This window comes from Erinaceus europaeus, chromosome 1 (genome assembly GCF_950295315.1).
Source record: "Erinaceus europaeus chromosome 1, mEriEur2.1, whole genome shotgun sequence".
Lineage (NCBI taxonomy): Eukaryota > Metazoa > Chordata > Mammalia > Eulipotyphla > Erinaceidae > Erinaceus > Erinaceus europaeus.
Window position 1 is genome coordinate 50,120,850 of NC_080162.1, and position 25,185 is coordinate 50,146,034.

The 25,185-nt window shown below is 38.4% G+C and overlaps 1 protein-coding gene across 9 annotated transcripts in view; it reads right to left on the reverse strand.

Moving 5' to 3' along the window:
- Nucleotides 1–25,185, reverse strand: part of NCOA3 (nuclear receptor coactivator 3) — a 107,263-nt gene that overhangs the window by 19,058 nt on the left and 63,020 nt on the right. For 7 of the 9 annotated variants that reach the window (XM_060185803.1, XM_060185842.1, XM_060185832.1 and 4 more), the window contains 8 exons: nt 10,491–10,595; nt 9,873–10,045; nt 9,353–9,453; nt 7,430–7,604; nt 6,202–6,390; nt 5,941–6,042; nt 3,632–3,772; nt 3,231–3,378 (listed from right to left, as the gene is read on the reverse strand). In XM_060185803.1, the coding sequence (XP_060041786.1) occupies nt 3,231–3,378; nt 3,632–3,772; nt 5,941–6,042; nt 6,202–6,390; nt 7,430–7,604; nt 9,353–9,453; nt 9,873–10,045; nt 10,491–10,579 (1,118 nt within the window). In that variant the 5' untranslated portion in view covers nt 10,580–10,595. Of the gene's footprint in view, nt 1–3,230; nt 3,379–3,631; nt 3,773–5,940; nt 6,043–6,201; nt 6,391–7,429; nt 7,605–9,352; nt 9,454–9,872; nt 10,046–10,490; nt 10,596–14,646; nt 14,779–25,185 lie in introns of all 9 variants that reach the window. The other 2 variants (XM_060185789.1, XM_060185813.1) reach the window with 1 other exon arrangement.

Genomic DNA, 25,185 nt, shown 5'->3' on the forward strand with positions numbered 1-25,185 from the left:
TGGACAGTGGGAACAGGAATGGAGGGAAAGACTCAAGCAGAGATGGCACTACCTTGTCCATGGGTGCCATAGCTGTGATTGCTTCAAATCTACACAGCAGATGAAAAGGGTCCATGCATCACTACTCAGCAACTACATGGCTTAAGAAAAGGAGCTTGGAACTGTTGTTCAAAGCTACAGAATCCACAGGCTCTTGAGTAGTCCCACAGGAGGCCATGTGGAAGAACCAAGGAAATGAACCTCATACCCTGTGGTAGCAGGGGAGCCAGCCAAACTCAGTGGTGTCCCAGCTGCCACAGAGATTCTAATGAATGGGGTCAGACTGCCCTGCTGATGGGAAAAGTGAATCTGACCTCACAACAGAGCTCCCATTTACTTCACCATGTGTTATGGCCTGAGTTGAGCCCTGGCACTACAAGAAAACACCATGAGGCACCCGAGTAGCTATGTCGGTGGTAAAGCAGTACTGCAGATACTGCTGTCCCTTCCCTTTCTCTCTTTCCCCATCTCTTACACAGACAAAGACAGAGACAGGGAATATCCATAAGGTAGCTCATCCTCCAACTCTGTTTTTCTGTCGGTGGTGGTAGGGCTTTTTCTTTTCTTTTTTTTTTTTTTATTTATCCCTTCTTCATCTTTTCACCAGAACACTTTTCAGCTCTGGGTCATGTTGGTGCCTGGAATTGAACCTGAAACCCTGGAGTCTCAGGCATGAAAGTCTTTTGAGGAATACAGGTCCAAGGATGACAGAGGACCTAGTGGGGGTTGTATTGTTATATGGGAAACTGAGAAATGTTATGCATGTACAAACTATTGTATTTACTGTCAAATGTAAAAAATTAATTCCCCAATAAAGAAATTAAAAAGAAAGAAAGTCTTCTGAGAAAGCTGGGCGGTGGCGCAGCGGGTTAAGCACACATGGCGCAAAGCACAAGGACCGGCGTAAAGATCCCGCTTCGAGCCCCCAGCTCCCCATCTGTAGGGGAGTTGCTTGACAGGCAGTGAAGCAGGTCTGCAGGTGTCTATTTTTCTCTCCCCTTCTCTGTCTTCCCCTCCCCTCTCAATTTCTCTGTCCTATCCAACAACAACAACAGCAATAACAACAATGACAATAAACAACAAGGGCAACAAAAGTGGGGGGGGAAACATCTTTTGAATAATGACTGCGCTACCTCCAACCCCCTGTATTTGTTTTTTTTTTTTTTTGGGGGGGGTTGGTTTTAATGTTTAAAGGAGGAGGGGGGAGATGAGGTAAGAAGTCAAGTCAAGACATTTTACCCTTAAGGTCTATAGTTTCAAGGACTCTATCTGTTACCAAGTGGCCTGTATTTCTCTGAAAGACAAGTACTGGATGATTTCACTCAATGTACAATATAAAGAACTTACATACAAAAAAAAATGTGATCAAACTGCCATTAAGACTCTAAAAACTAGAGTAGAGTGTTGTTTTCGCCAGGCTGGCTTCACGGGCGGGTAACAGACGACCCAGGACTCATGGCTGGGTTGTACGCAGTATCTCTTTATTCATGCAGGACGCAGCGCAATCTATACCAAGCTAAGCTAAACTAAAAAAACTACAAACAATCTTGTCCTTATAAATATACTAGCCCATTAAGGTGGGAACAGGATGCGACACAGAGAGTGTGGAGAGAAAAGTGACTGGTGAAAATCAGGGTATGACAAGGAGAGGGGGCGGAGCAGGCAAGAATTCTACCACTGAACCACCAATGCCCTGGAAGGAGGGTGGTGCTTGTTAAGAGAGGTTATGTAAATAGAATACAGTGTTATGTAAATAGAATGCAGGGGGGATTAAACCAAATGAAACAGAAGGGGTTTTTAAAAGCAGAATTAGAAGCATACCAACAGTAGAGTGAGGTGGGGGTGGGAGTCATGGTGTGCAGCACAAAACTGTGGTGGGTGTGGTGTGGAACTATACCCCTGTGATCTTAAGATCCTAGAAATCAGTAATATAGAATAAATTTTTTTAAATGTAGTGTATCTTCAAAAAGTTCTAATTCAGTCTCAAAAAGGTAATAGGGATGGAGAGATACAAAAAACTTTCATGCCTGAGGCTCTCAGGCATCATAAGCCAGAGCTGAGCAGTACTCTCGTGTTTCACTCTGTCTTTCTCTCTGTATCTCTCTCAGTGAAACAAAATAAATTAATAGAAGGAGGGAGGAAAAAGAATAAAAAGTAACAGAGGCAGATTTTTTAAATTATTATTTTTATGTATTAAATAGAGACAGTCAGAAATCAAGAGGGTAGGGGAGAAAGAGAGACACCTTCAGCACTGCTTTACCATTCACAAAGCTTCCCACCATATGCAGATTTTATAAGCTCTTTTTTAAAAATTTTTTTAAATTTTTTTATTATATTTATTTTTTCATTTTCCCTTTTGTTGCCCTTGTTTTTTTTATTGTTGTTGTAGAATGGCAGAAGGATCCTGGTTTGAGCCCCAGTTCCCCACCTGCAGGGCAGTCACTTCACTATCTTTCTCTCCCCGTCTTCCCCCCTCTCAGTTTCTCTCTGTCCTATCCAACAACAATGACAACTATAATAATAACCACAACAATGATAAACAACAAGGGCAACAAAAAGGGAAAAATAGCCTCCAGGAGCAGTGGATGTGTAGTGCTGGCACTGAGCCCCAGCAATAACCCTGGAGGCAAAAAAAAAAAAAAAGAATGAAAATAAGATCTAAATTTCTGTCCTCAGAAAGTATAGGTCTTCGTTGGAGAATACCATTAAAACTAAACAAAACACTGTTGTTATTGATATCGTCCTTGTTATATAGGACAGAGAGAAATAGGGAGGAGGGGAAGACAGAGAGGGGGAGCAAAAGACAGACACCTGCAGACCTGCTTCACTGTCTGTGAAGTGAACCCCCTGCAGGTGGGGAGCCAGGGGCTCGAACCGGGATCCTTATGCCGGTCCTTGCACTTCACACCATGTGCACTTAGCCCACTGCGCTACTGCCCAACTCCCTATAATCTCTTTTTATCTTCCAATTACCCAGCTTACCTAAGAAGTAATTATCTAATGAATACTCATTTTCACATAAAAATATAATCCTAAAAAATACATATCAATCTTGGAATCTAATTCACTTCAACTAATCCAACAACCTTCTTGGTTTTCTCTCATTAAATATCCTCCCTTTTTACAATACTAAAGCATCATGAGAAAAACTGCTGTGTTTAATATGAGAATAAACAGTCATCAACCATTACCGTTGAAGAAAATGAGTTGAAACAAAGCCGTGTCGATCGTTTGTTACAGGATTTCGGAAGAGTTTGCTTTTGGTTTGTGCAGTCACTATCGTTCCATCAGCCAAAGAAAATCGATAAACTGGAGTTTCTGCATGGCCATGGATGTAGGCTGTTGGAGGAAATATTCTATTACTAGTAATTAATTTAATTATGAGTAAACAGAATAGTTACATATAAGAGGGGAGAAATGCATACTTTAAAGTGTAATGTTTCCAAATGCAATAAAAAGACTGAGCTTACACCAAAATTATGAACAAGCTAAAATAGATGCTCAAAAATCATTTTCTTATCCACATGAACAAATACATACTTAGTGCATCAACAGAATATTAAACACAAGATAGTGAATCAAATTTATTTACCTTCTTGATAATGACGTTTCTGAGACCATGACTGGCCATCATTAAGACTAAAAAATCTCTGGATACATCTCCGAATTATATCTTCAAAGCCAGGCCTCATAGAGGATCTCAGTGAATTTGTATCTATATTGACAACTTTTCCTATTAAATAGAATATCAAGATTTAAAACCCACAAGTGTTCATTATATGTTGCATGGCTTATGGTGAATGAACATTAAAATAAAGACACTAAGTATTACGGCCACCTTCTAGGTGTGCTCAACCAGGGACACTGCCTTGTCCCACATGATAATTTCTAACTTTTATAGTAATGGTTTTATAATAGGGAGATAAATATTTTTATAGATGTTACTCAACAAACTATTTAAACATACTATTATTTTAAATTTATAGTAACGAAGTATAAAGTATTGCTACAGGGGGAGAAAACTAAGACTGGGAAGTCATAACATATGCAAAGAAAGAATCACTTTAAAAAAGATAATACATAAAAAGCTGGTTTTGCTTTTTACTTGTGGAAATTAATTTCAAGCAGTCTCAAAACAACTAAGTCTAGCATGAAGTGGCAAATGACTGTGAAAATGGTTATTTTTGTAGTTAAGTCTTGTTGTGTCTAGTAGATATGTAAACACATATATAATAATTATAGCTATGGTTACTTAAACCTATCCCAATTTATTACATAACTAAGGCTATACATGGTAGACACAAAGCAAGCACTACAGGCTTTAGTGTTAGGGAATCCCAACTGTATATTCTCTTATTTTCAATGACCTTAAAATCTCTCCATCACCAAGTTTCTGTAACTTCAACTTTGAGAAGAGCGTATGTGCTAAACCCATGACATCATCATTTAGGGTTAAATGTTCACAAGAATGATCCTGAAGGTAAATAAAGAAACTGCCGCTTGTGGTCCGGGAGGTGGAGCTGTGGATAAAGCATTGGATTCTCAACCATAAGGTCCTGAGTTCAATCCCCGGCAGCACATGTAACCAGAGTGGTCTGGTTCTTTCTCTCCTCCTACCTTTCTCATGAATAAATAAATTCTGAGGAGGGGAGGGGAGGGGAGGGGAGGGGAGGGGAGGGGAGGGGAGGGGAGGGGAGGGGAGGGGAGGGGAGGGGAGGGGAGGGGAGGGGAGGGGAGGGGAGGGGAGGGAAGGGGGGAAGAGAAGATAAGAGAAGAGAAGAGAAGAGAAGAGAAGAGAAGAGAAGAGAAGAGAAGAGAAGAGAAGAAAGAAACTGCCACTGTATTGAATTTCATCACTGTGTCTTAACAACTGCACTGGCTTTAGTGTTGTACTCTTATGGTCAAAAAAGGGCAGACTAAGAATGAAGCTCACAATGATATAAAAAATTACTCCATGGATTGGAAACGGTTCTCCTGGTAGACCACACAGTTTGCCATTCACAAGAACAATCTGGGTTCAAAGCCCCAACACCATGTGTGGCACCAGAGGAAGCTGGGTGCTGTGGTATCTCTCCTTCAATCTATCTGAAATCAAAAGAGAGGGAGGGGCAGAGGTCCCACTAGAAACAATGAAGTCACACATGCACAAGGGAGTGGGGCAGGTACACCCAATAGTTTGACAAACTTTTTGAAAACTTCTATGAAAACTGGGTCTATCATTAGAAAAAAGAAGCACTAACTTCTAACGGTACGCTATTTAGAGAGTAACATGTACCTATACATTTGTTAATTTGCTTATTTTAGGGATTTTAATGTCAAATATGCCCAACTCAAATGCCAAGAGTTTCAGTGACTCCATTGAATTGTATGAGAAACAGGAAATAATCAGTGAAAAGTATTCATTATGATGGGAACAGGCACTTAAAGTATATAATATAATAAATAGTATTTTTTTAATTTGTATTTATTTATTGGACAGTGACAGCCAGAAATTGAGAGGGAAGGGGGTGATACAGAAGGAATGAGACAGAGAGACACCTGCAGCTCCGCTTCACTATGTGCAAAGCTTTCCCCCTGCAGGTGGGGACCAGGGGTTCAAACTCAGGTCCTTGTGCTTTGTAACACATGCACTCAACCAGGTGCACTAACACCCGCTCCCCCAAAATAGTATTTAAAAATTGCAAAACTTAGCCAGGGAACTAGCTCTAGAGAGAGCACAGAACTGTTAAGCTTGTCACTCTCAGTTCAGTCCTCGGTAGCAATGTACTAGACTGTTGCTCTGACTTCTTTATTCTCCCCTCTCATAGGTGGTATACACATATATTTCATATAAAATAACCTTTTAAAGTATTTTCCAAAATGAACACACACACACACACACATCATGTGCACAGGTTTTACCTGAAAGGTCATGCCTGGTAATAAAGCTCTCAGGATTTGATGGGAATGTTCTTTCTCCTGTAGTAATACGGCGTGCCACACAGATCATACAGGATTGCAGATCTACAATAAAATGTTTAAGCAGGTAAGGAGTATACATATCTCATCAACAGATGAGTAAAGACATAGAACTCAGAAGCACCATAACTGGGCAAATTACAAAACTACAAATTAGGCTGCTTTTGTATAATAAACCACATACATGTATGTAATGACCCTTACCTTCCCCTTCCTCCATCATAGCTCGTGGCTGAGAGAGAGCAAAGCATTGCATTGTTTCATATCTCTGGCGCATTTCAGGACTTGTGTTTATGTCTTCCAGAATATCATGTGGTGTTTTCATCAGTATACGGCAGTTAAATGTATGGCTTTTTTGTCTCTGTGTCTCATTTGTCCAGGCAACTCCATTAACTTTGAAAAACATAGTGAAAAGAGATGTATTATTTATTTATTTAATGGTAGAGAAAGCCAGAAATTGAGAAGGAAGGGAATGACATAGAGGGAGAGAGACAGGCAGACACCTGTAGCACTGCTATACCACTTGCAAAGCATTCCCCTTGCAGGTTAGAGACCGGGGGCTTGAACCTGGGTCCTTGCACATTGTAATATGTGCACTCAATCAGGTTCGCCACCACCCGGCCCCGAAAAGAGGGTTTTTTTCAAAGCTAGTAATTTAACCCATGACTACTGTCAAGAATTCAAGCTTTACTTCCCTATTGCACTTCATTTCCGTAGTAACATTCACATTAACGCAATCTAGGAGGTAGCAGTGAATAAAGTATTGGACTCTCAAATATGAAGCCTCAAATTCAATCCCTGGTATCACATGTGCCAGAGTGATACTCTGATTTTCCCTATGCTCCCCCCTCACTAGTAAATATTTTTTAAAAGAAACTCTGAATTTGAAAAATAGTAATTTTACAGTTAACACTTCAGAATGACAGTGTATAAAACACTGCAATAATTCCTATTTCAATAGAAATCTCAGTATACATTTCATAATTCACTGCACATTTTATTAAATATATATATATCAAATTCTCTATTTATCAAGATGATATTTGAAAAGCTTGCTATTGATTATTGCCTTTTTCTTTACTGGGTGATTAATGTTTTACACCTTTCTTTTTCTTTTAATATTTACTTATTTATCTGAGAAATTGAGAAGGGAGGAGACAGAGAGTGGGAAAGAGACAGAGAGACACCTGCAGCCCTGCTTCACCACTAGTGAAGATATTTCCCCCTGCTGGTGTGGGCCAGGGGCTTGAACCTGGGTTCTTGGGCACTGTAATGTGTGTACTGAACCAGGTGTGCCACCTCCTGGCCCCTTGATCACTTCTTTTCTATACACGTTTGATCTTCCCACTATCTAGAAGGTATATTCAATATTCTAAGGAATGGTAAAGAAAAAATCTCTGATTTATTTACAAAATACACTTTAAAGCTCTACCTGTAGATTTTGGTAAGTTTTTAAGAAAATCCTTTCTGTCTTCTTCATGCAAGATACTGTAGACACTTGTATTAACCAGATCCTCTTGTTTATATTGCAGATATTGTGTGACATTTTCTGACACAAATACAATGTTTCCATCACGATTCACCACAAACAGGAAACCATCCAATGCCTGAAGTGAGATATGTTAATAGTGGTTGTTATGGATCAAACTATATCCTACATTGTAACATGTGTAATCAACTAGGTGAGCCACCACCTGGCCCCCAATAAACTTCTATTATTAACTCACCCCAACCATGGTATTTTGTTATGGCTGCCTTACAGACTGAAACACTGACCTAAATACTAGCAGAATTGGCGACTATCACCGGTTTAATAATTACTACAAATAATTAGCAACCACCATTTCTATTAAGAGTAGTTTTGTGAAAAAATAAGATAATAAATGAAGAGCTGCAATCAACATAAAGTCTGAATTGATGACCAATTTCTGAATAACAAGAAAAGAATTTTTTTTAATAATATCATTTTTAGTGCTCTCTAATGTTCCATTTGATTTCAAATCATGCTGTAGGAATAACACTGCGCCTTATCTAAGAATTTACAAAAACAAACTGAACTATTAAGAAAAGTAGTTGGAGCAAACTAGCTGAAAAAAAATACTGATTTCCCCACCTGCAGGGGAAAAGCTTTGTGAGTGGTGAAGACTCTCTGTCTCTCTTATCGCCCCCTTCCCTTTCAATTTCTGGCTGTCTCTATCCAATAAATAAAAATAATATCCCCCCCAAAAAGAAAGAAAGAAAAAATTACTGACTATTGACTACTTCAGTACCTCAGATCCTGCTTTAATATAAGAGAACTAGGTTGTGAGTGCTGTTGGTTAATTTGAACTATTTCAGACTACTTAAAAAAACAAAACACACTTTTAGGCTATACAAACTCCCCAAGAATATGAAATTGTACTGTACTATGTGATCAACCATATAAAAGGGCATCCAAAAACTGAGCTCAAACATGCCAAATGTTGCCTCTATGATACATCAAACTGTGAAATATTAGATTACGTGTCCTCTGCTGCTTTGTGTGTGTATCCCTGTTTAAAATACCATGCCACAGGTGGGGGAGGTAACATAATGGTTATGCAAACAGACTCTGAAGTCTGAGGCTCCCATGGTCTCGGGTTCAATCCCCCACACCATCATAAACCAGAGCTGTACAGTGCTCTGGTAAAAATCAATCAATTAATTAATTAAAATATACAGTGCCAAGGAATAAACCCAGAGTCTCAAATACACACATCACTGAAATGTGTCCCTGTCCCAATTTTTATCCTGTATTTTGAGTGAGAAGGAGAAATGCCCAAGCACTGCTCCACCACATTGTCCTTTGTGCTCTCACATAGTACCAGATGCTGAACCCAGGGATCTCATGTATGGTAGTAAAGCAAGAAGCTATTTATCTGCTAAGTCATCTACCAGACACCTGCAACCATATTTTATAAAAGCCCTTCTCTCAGGTACATACATAGTAAATGTAAGAATATTTTACTATCATATTCAGTATACTGACTTCTGTCTCATACAAAGAAGCATTTTTGGGGTAGGGAGACAGCACAATGGTTACGTAAAAGACAAGTTTATGCCTGAGTCTCTGAGGTCCCAAGTTCAATCCTAGGCACCACCTATAGAGGCCAAAGCTGAGTGGCACTCTAGTCTCACTTGCACTCTCTCTATATATAAAAATAATTAAATGCTTTTATAAAAAAGGCTTTCTTTTTGTTATTATTTCCTATCCAAAAACTGTACCAATCAAAACTCATATGAGCATGTGCATGTGTGTGTGTACACACACACACACACACACACACACACACACACACACACCTGTTTAGTGAGATAAGTAAAATCTTATACTTGCCTGAAGTAAAAGAGGCCCTAAGGAGTCTTTATCAATAACTCCCTGCCCTGTAGAAGATACATCAGCTTTCTGAACATCATCATCACTGGAAATAGCTTTTCCTAAAAAGACAGAAGGCAGTGTTACAAATGAGACACAGTTTAATTTCTATCAGTTACAAATTAAATATACAGAACGGGCACAAAGACAAAAAGTTGTGCATGTATAAATACACATACACACATTTCCTGAGTTACACAGGAAGACAGAAGATGTTTTGTATTCTCTTTCACAATTAAAATGTACTAGTCCCTAGCTTCCTGAAAGAGAAGCTTGGTAGGACACACACTGGCCTGCTCCCAGTTCTCTGTTAGCTGTTCCTAAAGAGCAAAGCTGCTCATTTATCCATTCCCATGTAGGCTAGCCTGCTAGACTCCTAAGCAGTCATCTCTACCTAAGCAACAAAGCAAAAAGGAAAACGTAAACGCAATTAACAAGTTTCTTCTAAAAGACATGACTGATTTTCTTACTTTGTTATTACCTTGTTCTTTTATTTGACGTATCTGTCTTACTGTTTCCTTTAAAATTGCACATTTATCTGGTTTAACATTGAAATTGTCAATATCACTAAGATTAGCAGATATGAGTTCAGCCAGTTCTTCAATATATTTACTCTCCTGCTCCCGCCTCCATTTTTCACCACTGCAGGTAAGACTAAGAAGAGAACAGTCATGAATAAATACACCTCTCACAAAGAGCTGTGAAATGAAGCACAATATCATTCCCTTAACATGTAAACAAAATAAATTCTGCCAAGAGAAACTATCAAGACATTGCCTTGGAGAAATAGAACAATGTAAGAGAAATTCATGCAAACTTAAATTCAATTGTTGGTAGTAGGTTGCCTTGGACAGAGTTAATGCCATTTTCCTCATCTGAAAAATCAAAGCAAATAATCTTTACCTGTGGCTCGGGAGGTGGTGCAGTGAGTGAAGTGTCTGAAGCATGAAAGAAAGAAACCACCTACCCTTGTCCTGAAAGAAAGAGGTGGGGGTGGAGGGAGAGAAGGAGGGAGGGAGGGAGAGAAGGAAGGAAGGAAGGAAGGAAGGAAGGAAGGAAGGAAGGAAGGAAGGAAGGAAGGAAGGAAGGAAGGACCTACCCTTGTCCTGGAGTGTCACAAGGTAATTTGCGTTTTCGTGAATCAGGGGTCAGTGGATCCAAGGCATTTTCTCCTAACCCACTCATCATGAATATACATCAGCAACTAAGGAAAAAATAATAATAAAATAAGGTAACAACACTGTTAAAAAATAACCATGACTCTAAAAATTCATGTATGAATGACTTCACTTTTAATTCAGAACTACTTTTCCTAAATAGGTAGAGAATTCTTAGTATTCTACATCACAAATGAATATTCTGCAGGTACTCTCAGAGTTTATATTCCAGTTTTGTTACTCATCACACCCAATCCCAAGACTGAAATGTTTCTCATATCTTACTAAAAATGAGGGTACCCCACATATAAGGCATCTTCTTATTTAACAAGGAAAAAAGAGAACTCCAATTGTCTAATAATGAAAAAAACTCTAGATTTTGTTCATACTCAAGTAAGAATAAATAAGAATTTTTCTTATATTTATGAATTATTTAATGAATAATAAGTCTAAGAATTTGCTCGATCTATTTCCATAGCGGCATATCTGTCCTTTAGGACCCATTCATTAACATTTAACATCCAATATATTTTTTTGTTTAGTTCAAAATAAATGTTGGCTGTTAAATGACTTAGTAATTGCCACTGACTATAGTCTACTTAGAAAGTAAATGGACAATAAAACTGAGGGTATGAAAACAGGAAGCTTTACACAGAAAAAAAAAATTAATATTAGCTAAAGCTGGGCCAGCAAAATAGTTCACTTGGTTAGTGTGCTACTTTGCCATGTACATGACTCTGATTCAAGCCCAGCCTCCACCACACTGAAGGAAATTTCTTTTTTTTTTTTTAATATTTATTCCCTTTTTTTGCCCTTGTTTTATTGTTGTAGTTATTGTTGTTGTTGTCGTCATTGTTGGATAGCAGACCTGCTTTACCGCTTGTGAAGCGACTCCCTTGCAAGTGGGGAGCCAGGGACTTGAACTGGTATCCTTACACAGGTCCTTGCACTTTGCACCACCTGCGCTTAACCCGCTGTGCTACCGCCCAACTCCCCTGAAGGAAATTCTGATGCTGTGATTTCTTTCTCTTTTTCCACGCTCTAGACATCATCATCATCATCATCATCTACTGAAGGAAATATAATGTGCTTCAGCTAAAGCATCAACGAATTTCAGTTATCCTAAATTCTTGTTGAAACAGAATAACTGTTGCAAAGAATTCCAAGTCAACCAAGAAATTCAATCATTTTAAAGTATTTTCTTGAATATGTTAAAATTCATTTTTCATTCTAAATCCTATTAGATGTAGATATTGAGTTGTCAGAAAATTCATGACACGTTTTTCTACGTTTTTCTATACAAAAATGTATCATGACTTTTCTGACATCCCAATAGCTACACATGGATTTAGGTATAAATATATTGAAGAGCACAAATATCCACTAGGTGGCACAATACTATCAAGAAGGGAGATGAATTAGTGACGATGTAAATTCACATAGGCTGTTGATCAAACTTAAGTATGTAGCTTTTTAAAACTCAATCACATGATCACTAATCAGAAGTTCTAGATTATTGAATATTTAGAGTTCTTCTAGGTATTAATTAAATACCAGCAACATTCTGTGATAATTTTGATAGTAGAATATAAAGGCTGAAAGCAGCAATGTTTTTAAGACATGGTAATTTTTTCAACACATAAGCTAGAGTAAAGGCAAGAAAATTTTAAAATAACTGACTAATAGTGATCAATAGAGTAATAGATCGATACAGTAATAGTTCAATACAGTAATAGATCAATACAGTAATTTAAAGTATATTCAAACCTCAGAAATTATATTCTCAAAAAATTATGTAAAAAAGACAGAAAATCTATAAACATCCCATATTACTGAATATTAAAGAGAAATCAAACAGTATTTGATCTAGATCCTGCACAAGAAATATTAGAAAGGACATTACTGAACTGGCATTGTAAACAGACAATAGAGGTGGTTAAACTGTTATGTGGAAAACTGAGAAATGTTAATTCCTGTACAAACTACTATATTTTATTGCTGAGTGTAAACTATTAATCCTGCAATAAAGATAAAAAGGAGGGGCCAGGTGGTGGCGCACCTGGTTGAGCGCACATGTTACAATGCGCAAGGACCCAGGTTTGAGCACCTGGTCCCCTCCTGCAGTGGGGGAAGCTTTGCAAGTAGTGAAGCAGGGCTGCAGGTGTCTCTCTGTCTCTCTCCTCTATCACCCACTTCCCCCTTGATTTCTGGCTGTCTCTATCCAATAAATGAATAAAGATAATAAAAAAATTAACAGAAAATATAAGTAGATATGCAACCCCTCAAAATAGAAAATAGAAAGTATTGTTTTATGGTTGGAAGACAGCTCATCCAGTGGGGCACAAGTTTTATTACACAAACAGCCCTTCCTTCCCAGTACCAATTAAGACTGCCAAACACAGGGAGAAGTTCCACAGATGGTGGAACAGTACTGTATCAGAACAAGGTAACAAAACAGATGAACTCCAGAAAACAGTAGAGGGGAGAAAGAATAGAATAAATGAGGCTGAAGACAGAATTAGCAAAATTGAGGACCTAAAAATGTCTACCAAATTTCATATACACACGTGGCCCTCTCTCCTGATAGGGCAGAATAACAGCTATACCGTGCATTTGACTGCACAGCCTACATGCTACTATGGAATGTACTCATTTACAGAGTCCAATTATCTAGAGGTAATTACCCAGAAAAATACTGATGCAATATCTAATTCAAAAAACAAGGTGACTGGTGTATTGCTCCAAGGTAAAAGTCTCGGGGCGTGGCGTGTGTGTGTGTGTGTGTGTGTGTGTGTGTGTAGGGGGAGGGGGAGTACAGGTCTTGGGAAAAGGATGACAGAGGATCTAGTGGGGGTTGTATTGTTATGTGGAAAACTGAGAAATGTTATGTATGTACAAACTATTGTCTATTCACTGTCAAATGTAAAACATTAATCCCCCAATAAAGGAAAAAAATAAAAACAAGGTGATGGTATTTATCCAATCATGAAGACTTACGGTATAAAAAGTCTCATTATCTAGGGATGAGCCTGACAAAGTTCTAACTTATAAAGTGGAGAGGCCTCATTACCACATTTATTTATAATACCTGAAAGACCACGTGATGTCCCAGGAACAAATGACAAAACACATTACAATAGAAAATCAAGTTTTAAAATAAGTATGTGTGTACACACACACACACACACACACCTCTATATCTTCAAGATTTCACCAGATTAAAAAGATGTTTCAATGAAATGAAAATTAAGTTATCACATCCCTGGTTTAGGGTATGAAGTCTTAGATGCAAAGAGCTGTTGAAGCACAGTGGGTGCTAATGCGGCACATTCAACAGTATTCTACAACTCACCAGATAAACTGCCTGGGGAAGTGGCCTCATATCAACTATGACCCTTGTTTCCACTTGAGTCAGTCAATGGCTGACAGAGCAAGAAAACTTGAGATCAGAAAAGAACGAAACTATACCCCCTACAATAGTACTCATTCTTTTTTTTTTTTCTTTATTCTTGTTCTTGACACTTGTTTTTTAAGACAAAAAGCAGAGAGAGGGTGAAAGACCACAGCACTGGCGCTTCCTACAATGTGGTGGAGGTCATGCTCAAGCCTGAGTCACAACACATTGCAAAGCAGTGTACTAGCCAAGTAAGCTATTTTTTCCAACCCTTTCTTGACATTTCTAAGACTAAATGCTGGAACAAAGAAGTTTTGACTACCCCATGACTAGTTTGTCAGGCTTGTTTCCTTGATTTAGCCAGGGTATAACTAAATATGTTAGAGATCATTTATCTCCAGAGAATCATAACTTAAGGAAAACTTTTCTAACAACTGTAGATCTGAATTGATTTACTGAAAACTGTTTTAAGTACTATGTAAGATCAGAGATTGTTCAAACCAATTTTTTTTAAAAAACTGTCTTTGGGGGAAAAAAATATATGAGCAGAGTAGATAGTTTAGTGGTTAAGCAGAGTACTTGTAAGCCTGAGACCCCTGGTTCAACCTCCACTGCCATATATGCCAGGAGAGTGGTGCTCTGGTTAAATCTTGTTTGCCTCTCCCTCTCTCATGAAGATAATAAGGGGCTGGGAGACCATTTACCCAGCAGAATGTGTCTTCCATGAATAATGTACCAGGTTCAAATTCTGGCACTGCAGGGGAGCATCCTGGCACCAGGTGACGCTCCACAAATAGTAAAGTAGTACTATGATGTTTCTTCCTCTCCCCACTCCCCTATGAAGAAAAAAAAAAATTTTTTTTTTAATGAAGGAAATACAAGGTAAGGCTGGGGAGACAGTATAATGGTTATGAAAAGGGACTTTCATGCCTGAGGCTCCAAGATCCCAGGTTCAATCTCCAGCACCACCATAAGCCAGAGCTGAGCAGTGCTCTGGTCTCCCATCTCTTTGTATCTCTCATTTAAATAAATAATTTTTTTTTAATTCCAAGATATTCACAAGTATAGCCAATACCCAAAACTCAAGTTAGAAACTGGTATTCCGGGGCCAAGCAGTGGCTCACCTGGTTAAGCGCACACATTACAGTGTGTAAGAATCCAGGTTCAAGTCCCTGGTCCCCACCTACAGGGAGAAAGCTTCACAAGTGATGAAGCAGGTCTACAGGTGTCTCTGTCTCTCTCCTGCACTATTTCCCCCTCCCCTCACAATTTCTCTATCTCTATTAAAAATAAAGATTTTTAAAAATTAAAAAAAGGAAACTGGTATTCCTAAAACAATTTAGTATGAAGTCACAAAGAGCTAAAGTAAAACCTACAAGATGACATTTTCTTAAGTATCAAATTAAAGACTTTATTTTGATCTATTATATAAGTTAAGAACTGAATGAACCATAACTTGTGCTTGTTACAGGGGTCAAGGGAGGAGATAAAGTCATAAACATGAAACCACTGTGCTAGCTTCCTCATTGTTGGATGACACCTTTTACCGCAGCCCTAGTAAAGGATATAAGCACGGAGAGGAAAAAACAAGGAAGGAAAAGTTTCAAATAAAAACAAACTGAAAATATTCTTCCATTTTTATGTAGACAACCTGTTACATTTATATGGATTAAATATAAATCACCTAATGCAAGCCATTTTTCAATTCAACTCCATTTCAGCTTCAGGTTCAGAAATACAAACAGAACTTTCAGACTAATATAAAAGGAAATTACATTAAAAAATTATATAGTGTCTTCAAATTACATTGTTATAGTGTTATGAGATCACAGCTGATAGGAAACCTATCCGCCAATGTAGAAAAAAAAAAAAAAACCATGTAATTGCCATCTACAATAAACTCCCTAGATAAGACATGCTAAACAGTGGTATAATCTCAGAGTCTAACCATTTTTTTCCTGTTAGGTTTGTTTCCAGTTCCAATATAGCAAAGTTAGTAAAGTCATCGGCCCTTAGAATATACCCAAAATAAACTTCCTAGCTTCTTACTACATGAAGACCCCAAATCTCACCTGCTATATTCTTTTTTTTTTTTTTTTCTTTTAACCAGAACACTGTTCAGCTCTGGCTTATGGTGGTGTGGGGGGACAAAACCTAGGACTTTGGAGCCTCAGGCATAAGAGTCTGTTTGCATAATCATTATGCTATCTGCCCTCTGCTATATTCTTACCTTTAGATTCTGATTATTAAACAATTTGTTTTGCTTTATATCAATGCTTTTCAGCCACCAAGTTGCAGAGGCTACCCTGCCGCCAACCTGACTTCCCTGGGCAGATGACTTCACCGATATGTCCTAGAACTACACCTCCCTGAAGCTTTAGGGAAAGATAGAAACAGTCTGGGGGGTATGGATCCACCTGCCAACTTCCATGCCCAAAGGAGAAGCAATTACAGAAGCCAGACCTCCCACCTTCTGCACCCCATAAAGAATTTTGGTCCACAGAGAAGCTTCCAACAGAGGGGATGGGATACGGAACTCTAGTGACAGGAATTGTACCACTCTTATACCACAATCTTGTCGATCATTATTAAATCACTTTAAAAGGGGGTGGGGGGTGCACCTGGTTGAGCGCACGTTACAGTGCACAAGGACCCGGGTTTGAGCCCCCGGCCCCCACATGCAGGGGGAAAGCTTCACAAGTGGCGAAGCAGTGCTGCAGGTGTTTCTCTGTCTCTATCACCTCCCTCTCTCTCAATTTCTGGTTTTCTCTATCCAATAAATAAATAAAGATAACAAAAAAAAAAACCAATTTAAAAAAAAAGAGGGATAAAGTGAAACATCTGACTTGCAATATATAAATTGAACTAAAAAGCATCTGAATGAACATTTGCTCTTATTTTATCCATAAAACTTCATTCTAGGCACAGGGTAGTAAGCGCAGTGGGTTAAGCGCATATGGCGCGAAGCACAAAGACTAGCATAAAGATCCTGGTTCAAGCCCCAGCTCCCCACCTATAGGGGTGTCGCTTCACAGGCGATGAAGCAGGTCTGCAGGCGTCTATCTTTCTCTCCCCCTCTCTGTCTTCCCCTCCTCTCTCCATTTCTGTCTGTCCTATCCAGCAACAATAATACTAACAACAATAACAACAACAAACAACAAGAACAACAAAAAGGAAAAAAGATTAATAATAAAAAAAAAACCTTCATTCTTTCTTTTTCTTTCCCTTTGTATAAGACGTCTTGCCTTTTCATTCTCAACCAACAGGCTGATCTCAAAGTCTTTTTACATTTATGCTCTGGTTTCAACCTGGGAAAGAATTCAAACACAAAATCCCCAGAGGCCCTAATACCAGAACTGGGCATACCAACTAGCCAAGGCAGGTAGGTATTTGTTAGCTGCAGTGGAAGCCTGCTGCCAAGAGACTTCTTTACCTGGACAAGAAGAGTTGGAGTTCACAAGTATACACTGTCAATGAGAAGCTAAGCAAACCAGTAACATCCAAATTAAACTACCCTTTACTGACAACCTACTAACTAGCTTGGTGATTTCACTCTTGCTTTGAAGCTTGCACTCACGTCTATGATTTAACACACCGGATCTATCCCATACACAAGAACTGAAATAAATCTGAGCTTCATTAGCCTGATCTCATCACCCTAAATGACATACTATCACTAAAACTTCACCAACACCACTACTTTAATGACCTATGCTAAAACACTTCACAAAGGATGATCACTAAAAGCATTCTCTATTTGGTTTTTAACCCTAAGACATTGATTTCTTTTGAAATCTCCCCTTCAATTAAGAATAGTCCTTTATGACATTCATCCTTTGCAATGAAGCTCAACTGTCACCCCAAGTGAAACCACTCCCAACTCTCACAAAATTTTTTCCTTTCTTTACTATGCCCTTTATGCTTATACACGCTATATCCTGGTTCACTTTTCTTTCTCCCTGATCTACACTGTAACCCCTGAACCATTATAAAATCTTGTATTCTATTGCAGAATCCTTCCTTTGTTTAAACTCCTATTGACACTATTGCTTTTGTTCTTACTTCCAAATCCAGTTCTTGTATTGCTCACTACCTATACTGTTGTTATTGGTGTTACATTGTCGTCATCATTACTACTAATTATTATCATTATTATTATTTTTTATTATTATTACCGCCACCAAGGCTATTACTGGGGCACAGTGCCTAAAAAATGAATTCACAGTTCTCAGTGGCCATTTTTTTTTCTTTCTTTATAATAGAGAAAGAAACTGAGATGGGAGAGATAAAGAAGGAAAAAGAAGAGACACCTGTGCAGCCCTGCTTCACCACTAGTGAAGTTTCCACCTCATGTGGAGACTGTGGGCTTGAGCCCAGGCCCTTGCACATGATAATGTGTGTGCTCAACCAGGCACACCACTGCTCAGCAGCTAGCCAGTCTCTCGACCATCTCTACAGTCTTCCTAAAATAGAAAGAAGATTCAATTGGGTGGGGATATTATTTAAATACTTTATAGAGCATTTTTTTATTCTTAGTAACCATTTTTAACTTTAGTAGCCTCATTCCAAAAGACAGTGGGCTTCCAACAGCCTGCCAAAATAAAAGTCAGGGGTTGAGGTGGGGATTATGCAAAGATACTCTTATGCCTGAGACCCCCAAAGTCCCAGGTGCAATCCAACACACCACCAGCAGCTAGAGCAGAGTGAGGAGTGCTCTGGTTTAAAAAAAAAAAAAAAATCAAGGGCTAGGGAGATCACTCACAAGGCAGGGCACCTGTGTTGCCATGCATTGCACCTAAGTCGGAACCCCGGTACCACATGGAAATGCCATAGCATCAGAGGAAGCTGTGGTACTGTGATGCCTCTTCCCTCCGTGTGTCTATCTAAAGAATAATGATAATAATAATCTTCTTCTCAGGAACAGTGAAATGACACAAATACATGGTCCTAGCTCTGCAAAAATGTAAGTAAATAAATCTCCGAAAGTTTGAGCCCTTCCACTGATGGTGGTACAATGAAAAGGCAATGATAACTTAAGAAAATCTGTTAGCACTGCCAAAAAGAGAGGTGTCTGTCTGTTCAGCAACATTAATTTTGCTCTCACCTGAAGAACATATACCTACAAACCAAACACTCCATACATCAATAAATGTAAAAGATAGCAGAGCAAAATTCAAAACATTTTCTCAGTGAAATTTTGTTTGTTACCAATTAACATATAGCCATGGAAAAAGAACAAAACTAAAATTTTGTCATAAATATCTGTGCTTCTAAGCTAAACAGGTCTAACTAAAGAACAAGTAAGTACCTTTTAAAGAACCTGAAAAGGACAACCAAGTACATTCATAAGTATGAGGTAAAGCACACCGTGCTGGTTTTGCTTATCTGTTTACCGAAACACTGCTTAGCTCTGGTTTATAGTGGTGCTGGGGATTGAACCTGGTACTTCATAGACTCTGGCATCTGACATAAGAGTCTCTTTGCATAATCATTATGCTACTTGCCCCCAGCGCTGGTTCTTTTGAATAATCTCTTCTTGCTTCTGGATTTGTGGGTTTGTTTTTTTTTTTCTTTGATTGACTTAAATATCCCTACATCAAAAATAACAGTTATACCAAATACTGACACATAATGAAAATGTAAGCAGCATGTAAGCAGCAGATAAAGAGAGAATTAAATTTTCAGCCCCCTTTGAGGAAAAGCATGCACTCAGAGCAGAAACACAAGTTAATATAAATTTAATTAGTAAGCATTAAGGTGTAAGGAAAAAGGATCATAGTGAGTGTCCCATTTTCTTTCTTTCTTGAGAAGAAAAAAAAAAATATTTGAAGAAATGCTAAAATTCAAGAGCTAACAATATTAGCCAATTGTTAACCAAATAGCTGAGAGTAGCAAAGCAAGTAAAGGAAGAAGGTAAGCAAAGCTAATCTAGTTCTAACGACTAAGAGACAGAGATACGGGTCAATCACAATGATATATCCAAGATATTGGCCAAGCTTTACAGTTAGCTCTGCCATCTGTCTGCCACCATGTTTGAGTAGAGCAGGACAGAGACAACTATAGTTATAATTAAGTCAGTAGTTCTCAACACATTTTTTTCTTTTTTTTTAAATTTCTTTATTGGGGAATTAATGTTTTACATTCGACAGTAAATACAATAGTTTGTACAAGCAGCATTTCTCAGTTTCCCATATAACAACACAACCCCTTTTAGGTCCTCTGTCATCCTTCTGGTTCTCAACACGTTTTATATAAGCATTCTCTTTAGAAATTGGGAACCTTTGGCCTATGAAATTAAAAGGAAAATAAAGTCTGCTAGGAGAGATGGAATTGGCAGGTGTGGAGCCTTTGTGGGCAAGAAAAAATAAACTGGGAGAAAAAACAAACTGTGAGCCCCAGAAATCTTTTTATGAGGTGGATTACAGCTAGAATATAGCCTGACTAATTCATTCCTCAGCAGAAATGGGTGTGCTCTCTCCCCGCCCCCCTATCCCCACCCCACACACCCCAAGAATAAATGCATGACCTGAAGAACTTAAGAAATAGTCTGGGTCCTGTCACCTTAGTTCATGGTAAAATGCCAGCAGTTTCACGGACCACTGTTCTTGTATCATCAATACAAACATCAATTGAATGAAAATGATAAATAATATATTAGTATTTGGATAATATTCTACTGTGACTTCTTAGAAGGTTCTCTAGGACTCCCAAAGTTCCATAAACCACTGTAAATAGATTAGAATTTATCCAAGCTACTCCATACATTTATTCATAAATAGTGAGAGGTGTACTATCTGCAAAAAAAAAAAAAGGACACAGGGTAAGTTACTGATTTCAAACAACCACACCTCCAAATAATAATGGCAAAGCAAGTATTTTTTGTGCTAATTTTGAAAGACACAATAGTGAAGATTTCTGTAGACTAAGCCAGTGAAAACATACAGCAATGAATTGTTGATAACTAAGTCCATGAAGTTACTGAGCAAGCAAAGTCAGTCAGGAAATCAAACTGCTGAGGGAGAGAATGAACCACACAGAAATAAGAGTGTTTGCAGGTGTGGCTAGGGCAAGAGTAGGTGGGGCTTTGGATTTAAAAGACTAAATCTTGCTCTCACTTGCTCCCCCTCCCACTACCAAGTAAGCAAAATGTAAGTCAGTCTCTTACTCTTTTATATCTCTCCCTCTCTTCCCCCCCTTCTCATACCCTAACATGTTTTGTTTTCAATAAAGTTTAATTTACCTGGATAATCATGCTTTTTCCCTTCAGTTCTTTGCTGAGAAAAAATGGGGGGACAGATGTTGTCCCCAACCCCCCTTTCCCTATAATAAAGCTATGCATAAGGTAACAATACCAAAAGCAATGTGCATAGGAAGAAGCCAAACAAACAAAAATGTTGAATAGATGGTGGGGAAAAGAAAATTCTTATTGATAGAGCTATTAATTATATCAAACTCTCATTTCAGTTATAGAAGGATAAAAAATACAAAAATCTAGGTTACTCACATCTCTAATACTGCCAAAACAATTCAGAACAACTATAGTTATAAGGGATTGAACTGTGCTACAAATACAGCAAGGTAAAGGTCAAAGGTCCTGAGGCAGTAGTAGATGGCATAATGGTTATGCAAAGATATCTCACATAATGGTTATGCAAAGATATCTCACGCACGTGGCTCCAAAGCCCCAGGTTCAATTTCACCCCACTTCCTACCACCACCACCACTTCATAAGCAAGAGTGCGCTGGTAAAAATAAAATAAAGTCCTGGACCTAGACTCAAGGTACAGCGGAAGCAACAAAAATAAAGCTACAGATAAAAAGAGCAGGGAGAAGGAGACGTGGAGGGTATCCCCCCAACAAAAAAATACATTTATCACAGACTAAAATTCCCAAGTATATTGGAAATGGGAAGAAAAGATAGTTGTTTGAAATTTTTTCTTTAAAAATATTTTCATTTATTTATTATTGCATAAAAGAGACAGAGAAATTATGGGGAGGAAGAGATAGAGGTAGAAAGACAAAGAGACACCTGCAGCCCTGCTCCACCGCTTGTGAAGTTTCCCCTATGCAGGTGGGGACCAAGGGCTTGAACCTGGGTCCTTGAACACTGTTATGTGAGCATTTAACCAAGTGCACCACCGCCTAGCCCCATTCAATAAGTTTTCTGATCCCAGATTTCCTGTTATTTGTTGTTAGAAATTCCACTGATTTTACCTAAAGGTTCCATGGTTATAAAACATGTCTGGTCGATTGTTAACAGGTGTCAGTAGGTATGTCTTCAGGAACTCCTTTTTGGCACAACTCCCTCTCCCTTAGGCAGAAGTATGAGGAGTGTCAGAGTTATATAATGGCAACCCACAGGCCTTGAGATTATGCAAAATGCTCATCTGTAATTTGTAACCTCTGGTTACTTCTCTGGAGGGTTTGTGCACAATAGAGTAACCTGAATCAATCAATTTTCTTTTTTTTTTTTTTTTTACCAGAGCATTTACCAATTCTGGTTTATGGTGGTGCAAGGGATTGAACCTGGGGGTTTGGAGCCTCAGGCATGAGTATCTTTGCATAACCATTATGCTATCTACCCCCGCCCCTGAATATTTATTGAGGCATCAGAAAATTACACCTGACTAATGGCATTCAGACAAGGACTACTATAATCAAGGTTTTAACACATTCTTCATATCTCCCATACCTTGAAAGTCACTTATGCTTTGACAATTGTTCCTATTTGTTTACCTAAAAACATCTTTGATCTTCCTGTTCCTTTAATGTGATTTTATCAATATTCTGCCTAGAGTTCAGACCAGTGGCACACCTGATATTTTCCCATCTCCAGGTATGTAGGTGCTGTCCCTCTAGACTTGAGTTATTTTTTCTCAACCCTGAGAGGATCAGATCTCAGGGTCCTGGCATATGGCTATGGTTCTCCTACACATGTATAAACCAATGAAAGTCAACCAAATGGCCAACATCCATGTCCAGTGGAGAAGCAACTACAGAAGCCAGAACTCTTCCCTTCTACATTCCAAAAGAATTTTGGTCTATACTCCCAGAGGGGGAAATGTTAATGAAAGATGATCAGAAGGCTCTGAATCCCAGTTCTATGAGGACCTGAAACATTTGGGACCAGGAACCTTTGTTTTTGACCCTTCACAGAGAGTCAGGTACTATTTCACTTATCTGAGAGGAAAGAGAAAAAAGAAAAGGCAACTATGGGATGCTTTTACTAAGGAGGAGGGGGGAAGGGAAGGCAGAGGGGGAGAGGGAGGGGGAAGGAGGGGGAGGAGAAGAGGAAGAGGAAGAAGGAGAAGAAGAAAAGGAGTAAGGAGAAGAGGAGGAGGAGGAGGAGGAGGAGGAGGAGGAGGAGGAGGAGGAGGAGGAGGAAGAAGAAGAAGAAGAAGAAGAAGAAGAAGAAGAAGAAGAAGAAGAAGAAGAAGAAGAAGAAGAAGAAGAAGAAGAAGAAGAAGGAGAAAGGGAAGAAGAAAAGAAAAATCCATCTACAGTTATCATCCTATACCAGAGTGAGTCATGCTCTGGTAAAAAATTAAATTTAAAAATAATTATTAAAAATTATAATTAATTAATTTTTTAATATTGCTTTACCAACACATTAGCAATTTAACCTAAATTTTAACTTAAATTTAAAATTACGTTCACTATCATTCTTAATAAAACATCCTTTTCCAACTACAAAAATAAAAGGAAAATAATGAAACTCAAGCTTTTTACATTTAGAGTAAAACCGAGAGACATTTACATGAGACATTCCCAATTTACAGGATGCCTTAGTAAACCACACAACAGGTTTACTAGGGCTGAGGAGTTGGCATAATAGTCATACAAAAAGACTATCATGCATGGGGCTCCAAGATCCCAGGTTTAATTCTCAGCACCACCATAAACCCAAGTGGAATAGTGCTATAGTAAAAAAAAAAAAAAAAAAAAAACAGGTTTATTAAAAGTCAAGTAAAAACTTTCATATAAGTACCAACGCACTAACCAACCGTCGGCACCATTGGAGCTCCAAGTAAAAACTTTCATACACACACGCATAATAAATTTCAACTTCCTAGGAACTAAAGGCCATTATATTACTGAAACATGTCTGGAAATTAAAAGACAGCAGAGTTACAGCTGTGCATGATCAATTTATCTTCTCAAGTCAAAGCAAGTCTCCAGTTACCTTGCATTTCAATGTAATCTGCATATCAATAAATCAAAGGTTTGCAGTACCTAAACCCATATGGGGGGGCTTTTTTTTTAAATTAGTAAGATTGCAAAAACAAAATGAAACTTGTATTTTTCTAAATATGTATTCATTTATTCCCTTTTGTTGCCCTAGTTGTTTTATTATTCTAGTTATTGATGTCGTTGTTGGATAGGACAGAGAGAAATGGAAAGAGGAGGAGAAGACAGAGAGGGGGAGAGAAAGACAGACACCTGCAGACCTGCTTCACCACTTGTGAAGCGACTCCCCTGCACGTGGGGGGGGTGTGCCTCGAACCAGGATCCTTATGCCAGTCCTTGCGCTTTGTGCCACGTGCGCTTAACCCGCTGCGCTACTGCTCGACTCCCGAAACTTATATTTTCTTCATATATGGGGCTCCAAAGTCCCAGATATAAACCCTAGCACCACTAGAAATCAGAGCTGAGCAGTGCTCTGGTCTCTTTCTTTCCTTCTTTCTCTCTCTCTCTCTCTCATTAAAATAAAACAAACAGAAATCTGCGGAAGTGAACTAAAATATCCCACATTGTTGATCTTTAGAGCCTGTGTGCTAACATGGATTTAATATGAGTTCATTAACATCTGATACTTAGCTTCTCATATTTCAAAAGGTGAAAGATGAAAAAGAAACTAATTCATAATTTATAAAGATCAGCAGGTGTGTACATGCAAAACTTTCAAAGTTGCTCTAAAATGTAGAAATGAGTAAGGATCCTGTTAATCTTGACAAATGTCAGCTGTCACACACTCATGTCCAATACATACTATTTCTCACAAAGCAAAGGACCCAAAAAGGCACTTTTGAATCCACCAGCTGCATGTGTAGTACTTATACATAGCAAATTCTAGTCAAGGTCATAAGTTTAGAGGTTTTCAATATCAACTTCAAAATAATTGACTTTCTGAGTTAAATACTAAAGGGATTCAAAAACATTCTTTCTAAAAGTTTTTGGAAAGAAAGACACAAACATAACTAAGAGTTTGGCACATGAGAAACAGAAGCACTTAGAACAGTGAC